At 40.1% G+C, this 13,980-nt stretch overlaps 1 protein-coding gene across 2 annotated transcripts in view; it reads left to right on the top strand.

The window, feature by feature from the left end:
- Positions 1-4,390, top strand: part of NOP58 (NOP58 ribonucleoprotein) — a 29,630-nt gene extending 25,240 nt beyond the window's left edge. For both annotated transcript variants that reach the window (XM_066345411.1, XM_066345413.1), the window contains exons 13-15: positions 1,116-1,249; positions 3,544-3,704; positions 4,113-4,390. In XM_066345411.1, the coding sequence (XP_066201508.1) occupies positions 1,116-1,249; positions 3,544-3,704; positions 4,113-4,163 (346 nt within the window). In that variant the 3' untranslated portion in view covers positions 4,164-4,390. The remainder of the gene's footprint in view (positions 1-1,115; positions 1,250-3,543; positions 3,705-4,112) is intronic.
- The last annotated feature ends 9,590 nt before the right edge of the window (positions 4,391-13,980 follow it).

Below are 13,980 nucleotides of genomic sequence, written 5' to 3'. Positions count from 1 at the left end.
CTCTGGTGGGCGTGCCAGGTGGATCCCGGTCTGGCGCATGCGGGAGTCTGTCTGACTGTCTCTCCGCGTTTCCAGCTTCAGAAAAATCCCCCCCCCCCCCCGCCAAAAAAAACGTTTCTAGTCATTGACATAAATTCTGCTTTTAGGAGTTTTATAATTCCTTAAGAATTTTAGTAATACAATCTTATGCTATAGTGGGGAGAGCAGTATACAGTAACATCTCAATTATAATTGTACACTTACATATATTTAAATATACACATTCAGGCAAAAATATTTTTTCTTCTGAAAAGAAATCTTTTGTATTCAGTTATAGCATTAATATTTTCTTTTATAGTTTGTGAATTTTCAAGGTCTAATTTGCTGTCCTTAGTTGACAAATGTGGATCTTTTTCTTTAAGTTACAAATGTTTTTAACCTATAAAAGTTAAAGTCGTGAGCCCGCAGGTTAGCTTAAGAAATAGAACATTTCTTAGCTTGTTTTGTATAATTTTTTAATATTCCTATATCATGTTATAACTTTAAACACATGCACTTAAAACACAAATTATGAGATTTACTTCACATTTTAGGCACTCGGTACTTCAGTTTTTTTCTTTCTGCTACGTGAGAACAAAAGCTATCAGGTTTCAGGGCTTTCTACATTAGTATCCCTCTCTTACTCTGCCTCTTCCGATCTTGTAATGAAGCATTGTGTATTAAACCTGACTGAGGTGTTTTGTTTTGGTTTGGGTTTTATTGAATTACTTTATATTCTAAAACAAATTGGTTCATTTTTTACTATCCTGGTATAATCATTTGGCATAAGAAATTTTCTCCTGTTTTCCCCCTATGTTGATTGAATATTTTTCTGTGCCATAGTCCCTCTCATTGGTTACTCATTCAGAATTTGTTTAGCTCACCACTTCTCATGAAGTGTGATAAATTTCCTACCTGGAAAATATAATGCCTCTTTACCTTTTGGAAACTATTTTCATAAGCTGCCCAAGAGCCAATAAATGAAACAGTGTTTTATCCTATGTGAATATTATCTAATGGCATTTCCTTTAAATCTCTAGAATTATTTCAGTTGCAGATATTTGTAGAGATTTTCTAAAACTCTTTGGCTCTTTCAGTGAAGTGAAGACTTATGATCCTTCTGGTGACTCTACACTGCCAACCTGTTCTAAAAAACGCAAGATAGAACAGGTAGATCAAGAGGATGAAGTAATTGAAAAGAAGGCAAAAAAAGCTAAGGTTAAAATTAAAGGTTAGTCTGAAAAAAATTTTTTTTTTTTCTTTTAAATTTTTATATATTGATTTCAATAAGAGAGGAAGGGAAAGAGAGGCAGGAACTTCGAGCTGTTTCTGTTTGTGCCCTGACTGGGGATCGAACTGGCAACCTTTCCACTTCAGGATGATGCTCTGACCAACTGAGCTATCTGGCCAGGGCTAGTCGGAATTTTTAAAATGTCATTTATACTTATTCCTTGAGTACAGAGTTCATAAGCTGAGAAAGTATGTACCATTGAACTTTATTGTGAAATCATCTATACTGTATATTGAAAGCTAATGGTGTTTTAATTGTCTGTCATGTTCTCTGAGAATAGTTAGGATATTGTTAAATTGATCAGATTTCAGAGAGGAAATGCGAGAAGAGTTTCTATGACTGGAATTGCATATTATACTAAGTATACCAAAACTTTGGTTTCTACCATATGAACTTATTTTGAGAGTCAGCTTAAAATAGAAGAAAAAAAGTTATGTGGTTTCTAAATGAGTTTGAGATATTTTTGTTATTTAGTTCATTGTAGAATTGATGCAGCAGTGGTCTTCATTGTTTCTGTTAATGGAATGGACTGGAGTGATAACATACTGGGTAGCTTGCCATCATCATAGGAATGATGTTTAACCCTTTGAGGAGTGAGGGTTTTTTTTTTAAATGAAATTAATTTCAGTTACAGTTTTATTAACTTAAAATTATGTTTGATAACCAATTTATGGAAACAGTAAGAACATACATTTGCCTTTTTTTAATGTTGCCTTACACGTTTTTAAAATAAATTTTTGTTGTGATCGTACTGTGGATGGTCAGGAGGCACGGACGTACATGAACGTTCGTACTCCTCAAAGGGTTCAGAGGTGCTCTCCAGTAAACTAGGCTGTCTTGCGAAGTTGGTGAGGACCCCTGTTTATCAGCTAGACCTATGCTGAGTGCCTACCAAATAGTCTAACAAGACAGGCAGGAAAGCAGTGACATTTAATTTTGGTGTCTAAATAGCACCGTGGTCAAAAGTGTACTATCAACAAATGTGAGTTCCTGCCCTAGATGAAGAAAACATTTCTTTAACTCCTATGCCTCTATTATTGAACAGTAAGGAGATCTCTAAACCCATTGGTAGCATTTGAAACAAGCTCCAGATTTCTATCTTCAACTTAGCAGTAATGAATCCTTGCCACTTCTGGTCTGTTGCTCCACAATTTTCTCCATCTTATAAGTGGCAGTTCTGGTTAGTTTGGCCTTTAATCTTGAATTGTCTTCTCTTATAACCCAAATCTATTCTGGCAGCAGATCCTCTTAATTTTACTTTGAAAGTATATTCAGAATCTAACCATCTATCATACCCATCACTTACTAACGTAGCAGTCATACTGGCTCTTCTTGCTGTTCATTGAACCTGCCATCCAGCCCTTTCTTCCGAGATAACCTGCGCATTTCTCTCTCTACATAGATTCTACCTGCATATTTATTCCCTTACCTCTTAGGCGTTTGCCTGACTTCTGTGTAAAATGTTAGCGTGCACCACCCTCCTCAGTGTTCTTCTTCCTGCTTTATTTTTATCCTTCTCACTTTTATATAAAAAGACTGTTTAGTGAGTGTCTCATTTACCTTTTTGTCTCTCCACTTTTACTAAAATGAAAGATTCATAAGGACAGACTTTTTGGTCTGTTTTTGTGCCATGCTATATCTTCGGTTAAGTAGGAAAGGGCCTAGCATATAGTACATACTAAATGCATATTTGGTGAATAAACTTCTAATGATAGCTACCTATTGATCTTTGTTCTAATGTGTCAAGCATTGTGCTAAGTTTTTTGCGTGTGTTATTTCATTAAATCCTAGTAATCCAATGAGGTGCACATTATTAAATCTCATAACTGAGGAAATTGAGTTTACAGAGATTAAATGACTTATTTGGGGCCACTGCTCAGGTTGAATTAATGCATATCTTAACTGCGTAACACAAACTTACTCATTTCTAATATATATTGACTATCTTCCCCCCCATAAAAAACTGGATTTACAGATGAGATGATCTGTCTTAAATCTGATTTCTATGTTTAGCTACATGATCATGAGAAATTTACTTCCCTGAGCTTTATATCATTTGTAAAGTTAGTGGTATTGTACCAGTAAGTGTTCAAAGGACCTTTCTAATTATAAACTATGTAATAAACACTTGATGATTGATCAGATGGACAGAAAAAAACTAAGATTCAAAAGGTTTTGGGGACTGAGGGCTGATACAGTGTTAATTGTTGTATCTTTACACTTACCCTATTCAGTTGAAGAAGAAAAAGAAGAGGAAGAGGAAGAGGAAGGAATACTAGTGGTGGAAGAACAGGAGACATCTGTGAAGAAGAAGAAAAAGAAGGACAAGAAGAAACACGTTAAGGAAGAAGAACCACTTTCTGAGGAAGAACCATGCACCAGCACAGCTATTCCTGTATGTTTGTTTTTAATTAGTACCAGTACTCATGGTACACAGAGGGTCTCCATATTTTATTCCACTCTATATATCAGAAATGAGCAAGCAGTTTAAAAAATGTGATTTTTTTCATAGGAAGGTAAAAATAAAACATTGTTGTATTTATATTATAAAAGGCTGTTCCTAAAAAAAAAAAAAAAAAAGGCTGTTCCTCAAACCAAGAGTCTTATACAAAATGGGTTTGCTTTGAGTAAGGAACAGAATATGATTTATTACAGATCGCTTTCCTGGAGATGGCTTTTACATTCTTATTCTTTTCTTAAATTTATTTTCAGCAGAAATAGATCTAATTTGCCTTTTATGAGGACAAGTTATTGCTCATATATTTACAACTCTCTTAAAAACATTCTTGTTGGTTATTTTCAGAGTCCAGAGAAAAAGAAGAAAAAGAAAAAAAAGAAAGGTAATGAGGACTAATGGGCAAAAATCATGGTGAATCACCTGGATCCATTGTGCTTAAGGTTCAGTCTGGAATATACCAGAGATGCTCCCTAAAATAATTGAGGATGGACAGAGGTCTAATGGAACAAAGTGATTATAGCTTTTCAAACCTATTTGTGTTTTGACATCAACTCTGTTAACTTTATTGTTATTTTTTCTTAGTCTTTGTTATACAAATAAAAATATTTTCTTTGTATTTTAAAGCAGTTCTGTGATTTCTGTTTTAGATAGAGAATCTTTGGCCCTTACTACATTTTATTTAGCATGTGATAGTTACTATTTTGATAAGCCTATTTGAAAAGTGAGAGTGAATCGTTACTTTCAAACCTTTTGTGAAGCAGTGAATAGATGAACCAGTTTAAGAATCTCATTTTAATGTTTCCCTTGCCCTTTGGAGCTCCCATATTTTTTTCATTTATCTTTCTGCCTCTTATTTATTTAAATAAAGCTGTATTTTGTATTCAGAATTTTATAATTAAATGAGCAGAAATTTTGAGCACCTCTTCAGAAGGAAAAAAGTTGTGTCCCTAACTTTATTTACTTGTTTGTAGTTCTGAAAGGTGCCACAGAATAACTATTAATCTAGACTTTGATTTGTGTCTAAAGTAATCTAAAGGCATTTTTTGAAAAGGGTAATTAAAACTCATTTCATATTAAAGAATGGGGGATAAAGGGGAAAACAAGTTGAGCGAAAATACACCAAAGAAATCTTTATTTCTAAAAGATAATGTGTGCCTGACCTGTGGTGGCGCAGTGGATAAAGCGTCGACCTGGAAATTCTGAGGTCGCCGGTTCGAAACCCTGGGCTTGCCTGGTCAAGGCACATATGGGAGTTGATGCTTCCAGCTCCTCCCCCTTCTCTCTCTCTGTCTCTCCTTTCTGTCTCTCTCTCTCCTCTCTAAAAAATGAATGAATAAATAAATAATTAAAAGATAATGTGTGAACAATAACCTGGTTGACAGCCATATAGTCATGATAGTCATAACTCACAGAACTACATCTTGCCTTTCTATATGCCATGGGCATCATCCAAAACCCAATTGAGTAAAAGCATTCAAGGGGTTGGGGTAGTTAAAATGATTATGACTGAGTTTCACCTCTGCTTTTAATGTAACTCTGGGCAAGTGAGTAGCCCCTTTTCAGTTTCCTATTTGCAAATCAGAAATAATGGTCAACTTTACCTGTAATAACTGGTTTGTAGAAAATAAGGTGATACAAATTTTCAGAGATGCAAATACATTTCAAATTTAGATACTTTGAAGTAAATGCTGCATGAAGTACATGTAGCCATCTGTAGACAACACTGGAAAGCTGGTTCTTTTTCTTGGAGAACGTCATCTTGCCTCACCTAGTAAGTACCCCAGATGCTTTACTGATTTAATACTTTAACAGAATTTTATTTTTAACAATTTTTAGATGAAAGTGGCCTATAAACTGCCATGGGCGGTACAATCAAAGCTTTACATCTGAAACAAGAGAGGCTTTGAGAATACTAAACTAGTCAATCGGAGTGTTCTACAGGCCTGGGGGAAACTAAACTGAGGCACAGAGCTGTCAGCTTTCTTAAGGGCTAAAGTGTGAACTGCTTAAAGCACTAACCGAAAGGTAAGCTATGGTTCTTTTTACTTAAAGCCCTTGTCCTAGTGAAGAGCCTTGGGAATTTAGTCTGAAATGCGAAGCTCGGGTGATTTCTGTATACCTAATTTTGACTAGCAAATGAATTTTCTTGTGACAGCCACATAAAATAATCTCTGCTGAAAATCTTACTGATTCTTACTTGCACTCCACCCCTTTTCTTCAGAAGTGTGAATTTATATTTTCTAGTTTAAACTAACTTCTGTATCTCTCCACTGTCTTCTGGGTCCTCAGTATGCTTATCAAGGCCTTGGCTGAGTTGAGCCGTCTTCTCCAGAGCTCCAGCCTCAGAACACTTTCAGCAGTTCTCTGTCCATGAAGAGTTTGCAATCCATTTGTTGCTTCTCTAAGAGGTCGTCTTTTTTTATTTTTAAGACTTTATTCAATTTTCAGAGAGGGAGACAGAGACAGAGAAGGGGGGAGGAACAGCAAGCATCAACTCCCATATGTGCCTTGACTGGCAAGCCCAGGGTTTCGAACCGGCGACCTCAGTGTTCCAGGTCAACGCTTTATCCCACTGCGCCACCACAGGTCAGGCTCTAAGGTCGTCTTTTAAAACTTGACTCTGGCTTATCCCTGTCCCTAGCTATACCTCTGATTTTGAAAAATACAAGCTACTCTATTTTGGAACATTTTCTTAATAGGCTGAATACTGGAATCTTGTTGAAATATGTGGTGATGGGTATATGGATGTTCATTGTATTTTCTGTATGCCTGAAAGTGATAATTAAAAGTTATTTTTTAAAGCAATCACATGCTATTTTGCTTTGATTCTGAGTTCTTATCTCTGAAAACTTCTAAGGTATTGATACAACATTCTTGGCCAGCAAGCATTTGAGATACCCACTAGAGGCCAGGTACTTGTTAGGTGGCCTGGGGAACTTAGGCAAGAGACAGCAGCTGCTGCCCTCAATAAGCAAAGTGAACCTCAGACCCTTCTGATGAAGGTTATGTTTCTCTCTCAAGTCTCTGCTTGCTTGAAGAAAGGGGAATGCAGTAGAGATATCAATATAGGATGAGGAATATGTTTTGAAAGCAAAGGCTGTGAAGTGGACTTTGATTTTATGGGAGAGAAATCATCCCTCTTGCTCTAGTGAGAGAAGACTGCAGGCTGAAGAAGCGGAAAGCAGCACAAAGTAGCAGAGATGTACCCTTTGGTAGGTAATAGAGTTATACGTACAGCTGTACCCCGTATCAGCACCCTAAAACTGCTCTTCAACAGCCTTTGAGCTTTGGCAGTTTGGTGCTCACTTGGAGAGCCAGGATGTGCCATAAAAGTGTGGGTAAGCCATCATGTAAATTCTTAGGGCCTCAAAACTGACTTCATAACCAGAGCCGAGAAGCAGAAAAGGACTTAGTTTCTAGCAGGAGTAAATGGGCCTGACTCCAGGAAAAGAGTTGGTCAGATAAACAAGTGCATCTATTTATATCCTATAATCTGCTGGGCCAGCATCATGCTAATAACCAGCTGGGCATGATGGAGAGGCCACAAACTGTCAGAATGGGAAGATCCTGGCACTACTGGTCAGGGGAAATAATATACAGGAATGGATTGCATATGCCAAAAAGCATTATATAAATTAGTATCCTTGCAGCTCTTGTGAGCTGGTTTCATAGTCATGTCTTTGGACAAGTCAACACTTGCTCTTGCTAAGCCTTAGTTTCTTCATCCGCAAAATGGGAATAATTATCTCAGGTCTCTTTGAAACTCATTTATACAAGAAATCCTTGTAAACTGAACAAATATAAAGTATTAGTACTCAAAATCTGTTCTTCTGAAAACAGGAAGATCCGAGAGTTCGATATTCCAGGGGAGAAGTCAGTAGGAGGGATAAGGGGAATTGCTATGGTAGCCACCAGGCAGCCCTTTACCAGACCCATTTCTCTTTGGGCACACAGGCTGTGTTCCTCAGCCTTTGTAGTTAGATGTGACTGAGTTGTAGCCAATGGAATGGCAGTGGTGGTAATGTACATCACTTGGAAGCCTGGTCCATAAAACTCCACTGCAGTCAGTGCCCTTTTCTGCCCCTGCCCCCTTGAAATGCAGAAAAGAGCTGTTAGGCTTGGTCGCTTGCACTTTGCATGATTAGTACAGGAGCACATGGCAGAGCCATGTGTGTGTGTAGCCTATATAAGTCTACAGGTACTTTCCCTTCGTGTGGATCGCTTGCCTCCCACCATGAGAGGCGGGTTTACTGTTTGCTCACCTGCTATTGTGTGAATCTAATAAATGGGAATGGCTCAATGCTTTCTGGTTCCACAGTTCCTCTACACCTGCTGGAATCCAGTGTGAACCTGCTTGGCTTGTAGACCACTGGCATTACAGAAGCTATAACCTAGGACACCTGGGGCTCTTAATACCACCAGTGGCTTGAAGAACAGCTACCCACTGATCAGGAACATCCATTTTGGACTTTATAGGGGAAGAAAGAAATTACATTTGAGTTTTTATCTTCCCTTGAAACATTAAATTGTCTTTTTTTTTTTTTTTTTTTTTTTGCATTTTTCTGAAGCTGAAAACGGAGAGACAAACTCCCGCATGCACCCGACCGGGATCCACCCGGCACGCCCACCATAGGGCGAAGCTCTGCCCACCAGGGGGCGATGCTCTGACCCTCCTGGGCGTCGCCATGTTGCAACCAGAGCCACTCTATCGCCTGAGGCAGAGGCCGCAGAGCCATCCCCAGCGCCCGGCCATCTTTGCTCCAATGGAGCCTCGGCTGCGGTAGGGGAAGAGAGAGACAGAGAGGAAGGAGAGGGGGAGGGGTGGAGAAGCAAATGGGCGCTTCTCCTGTGTGCCCTGGCCGGGAATCGAACCCGGGACTTCTGCACGCTAGGCCGACGCTCTACCGCTGACCCAACCGGCCAGGGCAAATTGTCAATATTTTTTACCTATAAAAATGATAATATGCCTGACCAGGCAGTGGCAAGGTGGATAGAGCGTTGGACTGGGATGCGGAGAACTCAGGTTCAAAACCCCGAGGTCACCAGCTTGAGCCCAAGGTCACTGGCTTGAGCAAGGGGTCACTGGCTCGGCTGCAGCCCCCCGGTTAAAACACATGAGCAAGCAATCATTGAACAACTAAGGTGCTGCAACAAAGAAGAGTCAATACTTTTATCTCTCCCTTCCTGTCTGCCTGGCCCCTCTGTCCTTGTCTCTGTCAAAAAGAAATGTAAAATTGTCAATATATATAGCAAGGAGATGGTTTCTTTAACATGTACAGAGGTTAAATTAATAAAATTTAAAAAAATTAAATACAAATGCCAAGTAATCCCAGAGTGTTCAAATGATTAATCATAAAAAAAATGGATACCCTGTCAAATTACCAAAGTTAAATTATAATAGTCGACCTGGAAATGCTGAGGTCGCCAGTTCGAAACCCTGGGCTTGCCTGGTCAAGGCACGTATGGGAGTTGATGCTTCCAGCTCCTCTCCCTTCTCTCTCTCCCTCTCTCTCTCCTCTCTAAAATAATGAATAAATAAAATAAAAGAAATAAATCATGATCAACAAATTATAATAGTAATATTCAGTGTTGGCTGGCATGTAGGAAAACAGACATGCAGCCTGACCAGGCGGTGGCACAGTGGAGTGTTGGACTGGGATGCAGAAGACCCAGGTTCGAGACCCCGAGGTCACCAGCTTGAGCGCGGGCTCATCTGGTTTGAGCAAAAGCTCACCAGCTTGAACCCAAGGTCGCTGGCTCCAGTAAGGGGTTACTCGGTCTGCTGAAGGCCCGTGGTAAAGGTACATATGAGAAAGCAATCAATGAACAACTAAGGTGTTGCAACGCGCAATGAAAAACTAATGATTGATGCTTCTCATCTCTCTCCGTTCCTGTCTGTCTGTCCCTGTCTATCCCTCTCCCTGTCTCTGTAAAAAATAAATAAATTAATTAATTTAAAAAAGACATGCATTATAGATGAAAGTATAAAGTGGTAGAAGCTTTTTGGAAGGCATTTTTTAATAGCTATTAAAAGTAAAAAAGCTCATCAAGCAATGATACTGCAAGTTCCATGTACAAATATAATCACAAAAGTCAGATGTAAGTATAATGGTATTCATTATAGAATTGTTTATAATAGTAAAATCAGAAACATACACAATATCCCATAAATGGGGGCTAGTCAATAATCGTATGTTCAAAAACTGCAGTCATTAAAATACAGAAAGGCCTCCTAGATATGCCATTTAGTGGAAAAAGCCAAGTGCAGAACAGTGAAACCATCTGTAAAATTTTTGAAAGGATATATATGTATATTTTTCCTACTGGACTGACATACAAGAAAACAAATTGCTACCTTTGGAGAGAGGAATTGGACATTTGGGGATTAGAGAATAGGAAGGAAGACTTGCTTTTCTTTCCTATCTATATTGTTTAATTTTTATTTTTTAAATTTATTAACTTCAGAGAGAGGAAGGGGGAGAGAGACAGACAGACAGAACCATCTATCTGTTTCTGTATGTGCCCTGACAGAAGATAGAACTGGCATCCTCTGAGTATTGGCATGACCAACCAAGCTATCCAGGGCATGCAGGACATGTATATTTATTTATTTAGAGAAAGAAAGAGATGGAGAAACAGACAGGAAGGGAGAGAGATGGGAAGCATCAACTCAGAGCTGTGGCACCATAGTTGTTCATTGATTGCTTTCTCATATGTGCTTTGACTGGGGGGCTCCAGCTGATTCAGTGACTCCTTTCTCAAGCCAGCAACCTTTGGGCTCAAGCCAACGACCATGGGGTCATGTCTATGATCCCACGCTAAAGCTGGTGACCCCTCGCCCAAGCTGATGGGCCCACACTCGAGCCGGGACCTTGGGATTTTGAACCTGGGTCCTCAGCATTCCATCCCAATGTTCTATCCACTGTGCCAACACCTGGTCAGGCTGTATTGTTTCATTTTTAAAAGGCCATGTGCTTATGTTACTTTTCACATATATTGTTTTTATATTTATTTATCATAGAGAGACAGGAAGGAAGAAAAACATCAATTTGTTGTTTCACTTATTCACACATTCATTGGTTGATTCTTGTATGTGCTCTGACCAGAGATTGGACCGGCAACCTCTGTGTATGGTGCTAACCAATTGAGTTACTCAGCCAGTGCCTTGTTTTTATTTACTTATTTTAATGTAAAATAAATGAAGCTATTGTTAAAAACGACCACAATATAAGTTGTATTTTAAACTATGATAGTAGCTATTTGTTTGTTGTTTTCTCTGCAGAGATCATGAGGGGTCCCTGACGGGATCAAACCCACAACTTTTGTGTATCAGGATGACATTCCAACCAACCAAGCCACCAGCCAGGGCAAGGGCTCTATGTTTTTTATTGATTTTAGAGAGAGGAGAGAGAGAGAGAGAAAATGGGGGAGGAATGGGAAGCATCAGCTCGTAGTAGTTGCTTCTCCTATGGGCCTTGACCAGGCAACCCTGGGGTTTCAAACCAGCGACCTCAGTGTTCCAGGTTGACTCTCTATTCATTGCGCTACCACAGGCCAGTATATTTTTTGATAGCTTTGTGATTTACCACTGTAATCACCAAGCCTTTTCCACTAAAGAACAGAGTGGGAAGTGTAAAGTATAAATGAAGAAATTATTTGAGCCTGACCTGTGGTGGCGCAGTGGATGGGGCGTCGACCTGGAAATGCTGAGGTCGCCGGTTCGAAACCCTGGGCTTGCCTGGTCAAGGCACATATGGGAGTTGATGCTTCCAGCTCCTCCCCCTGTCTCTCTCTCCTCTCTCTCTCTCTCCTCTCTAAAATGAATAAATAAATAAATAAAAAGAAATTATTTGAGATTTATCAGTTTCCCACATATGCCCTCCCTTAGTCCCCAATTACTATAACTACACTTCAGGCTGAGAAATCATTCCATGGTTTTGAAGGTATTGGTGGGTGTTGGGAGTGAGTCTCTCCAGAAAGTACCACCCTGGCATGCACATTATTTTGAGCTGAAAACAATTAAAACCCAACAAACTTGGAAAGAGTTTGTCACCTCCCCCTTGCCTACCTGAAGAGATTTAAATAGGAAAACCTGCTTCAGACCTGACCGGAGATCGCACAGTGGTTAGAGCATCATCAACCTGGAACTGAGGTCCCCAGTTTGAAACTCCAAGGTTGCCAGCTTGAGCAAGGGGTCATTGGCTCACCTTGAGCTGACCCCACCCCCACCCCACCCCCATTAAGGCATGTATGAGAAGCAATCAATGAACAACTTAAGTGAAACAACTGCAAGTTCATGCTTCTCATCTCTCTCCCTCCTTTCTCTCCCTTCCTGTCTCTCTCTCTCTTTCTCAAAATAGAAATTAAAAAAAGAAAAAACAGAACAAAAACTGCTTCAGGAAGGGAAACTCAACAATTTAATCTTAACACATATAAATAAAGTGTGTCAGACAGGGAAAAGTCAAGCAAAAATCTGTTTCCTAGATTCCCCTTTGCGTCCCATGGTCTCTGGGCGGGCCTGCAAGAATGTGTTTACCAAATGATCGCTCTTTCTCATCTACCTGTGAATTGCCTACTGTCCTCTCTAATCCAAAATAAAATATACATACCTTATTTTGCCTCACTGGGATTTTCATGCTTGTTTCAATTCCCCGTGTACATGAATTAAATTTTTATTTTCTCTTGTTAGTCTGCTATCGTTTAAATTATTTGACCAGCTGGAAGAATTAAAGGGGTAAGGGGAAAGTTTCCCTGGCCCTGACAGGGTTAAGGTCTCACCCCCATTTTATAACAGAAGAACTAGAATCACAGAAGAGTTATGGTGACAGAATATAACTCCAGCTCCCACCGGTTTAAAATATCAGAGAAACATCATGTTTGTGAAATGTTACATTGGAGACCAAAGAGTTTTTGTAAATCTTAATGCAAATGATCTGATTTGATCTTAAATGATAGGTAATAATTTCAAAGAAAGCACTAATTGATCTTAAGAGTGCTATCCTTCTCTACTTGTTCGAGGAAAGCTTTTCTCTTTCTCATCCATAGTCTTAGCGCTTTCCTCCATCTCTCATCAGCTCTTAAGATTGCGTTTTCTTTCCTCTTCTCAAATCGCAGATGTTTTCCCACCCTGTGAAATCTAGTAACTGCCTGGCCAGAACTTGACTGCAATTGTATTCTTCTGAAGGAAATCCTTTTCTTAACTGCCAGGAATTTAAGGCTCCAAACTGGGAAAGGGATGGGTGGGAGGGTTGGCGTGCTGCCAGGTAATTGCCTTCTTTTCCCTTTAGCCATCTGCAGGCGACTGGCTGGAGCCCAAGGGTGAAACCACAGCCTCCCAGGGCTGGAAGGGACAGACTTTCAGGGACCCTGGGAGGTTTGAGACCAGTCATTTCTCCTCTATACAGACAGGATTTCTTTTAAACCACAGCCTATCCTAACTTTAATGCCTCTCAAAAGAAGAAAACATATAAACGGTTTATCATATATCCCACTGTTAAAAACAGTATAGTAATGCCCTGGGTAGGTAGCTCAGTTTGTTAGAGCACCAAGATTGCATGTTTGATTCCCAGGCAGAGCACATACGCATTCAACCAATGAATGCGTAAATAAATAGAATAACAATCGACGTTTCACTCTCTCTCTCTCCCTCAAGTCAATTAAAAACAAAACAGTACGGTAAACCTGGCTGAGTAGCTCGGTAGCTCTGTTGGTCAGAGCATCATCCCGATACACCAAGATTCCAGCTTCCAGTCAGGCATACTCAGGGCATGTTCAAGAATCAACCAATGAGGCCCTGGCCGGTTTCCTCAGTGGTAGAGTGTAGACCTGGCGTGCAGGAGTCCCGGGTTCGATTCCCGACCAGGGCACACAGGGGAAGTGCCCATCTGCTTCTCCACCCCTCCCCCTCTCCTTCTCTGTCTCTCTCTTCCCCTCCCACAGCCAAGGCTCCATTGGAGCAAAGTTGGCCCGGGCGCTGAGGATGGCTCTATGGCCTCTGCCTCAGGCGCTAGAATGGCTCTGGTTGTGGCAGAGCATCGCCCCCTGGTGGGCATGCCGGGTGGATTCCGGTCGGGCGCATGCGAGAGTCTGACTGTCTCCCCGTTTCCAACTTCAGAAAAATACAAAAAAAAAAAAGAATCAACCAATGAAGGCATAAGTAAGTGGAACAACAAATCAGTGTTTCTCTCTCTCCCTCCCTGCCTCACTCTCTCTA

This window comes from Saccopteryx leptura, chromosome 7 (assembly GCF_036850995.1).
Source record: "Saccopteryx leptura isolate mSacLep1 chromosome 7, mSacLep1_pri_phased_curated, whole genome shotgun sequence".
NCBI lineage: Eukaryota > Metazoa > Chordata > Mammalia > Chiroptera > Emballonuridae > Saccopteryx > Saccopteryx leptura.
This window is presented reverse-complemented; position numbering and strand designations above follow the sequence as displayed.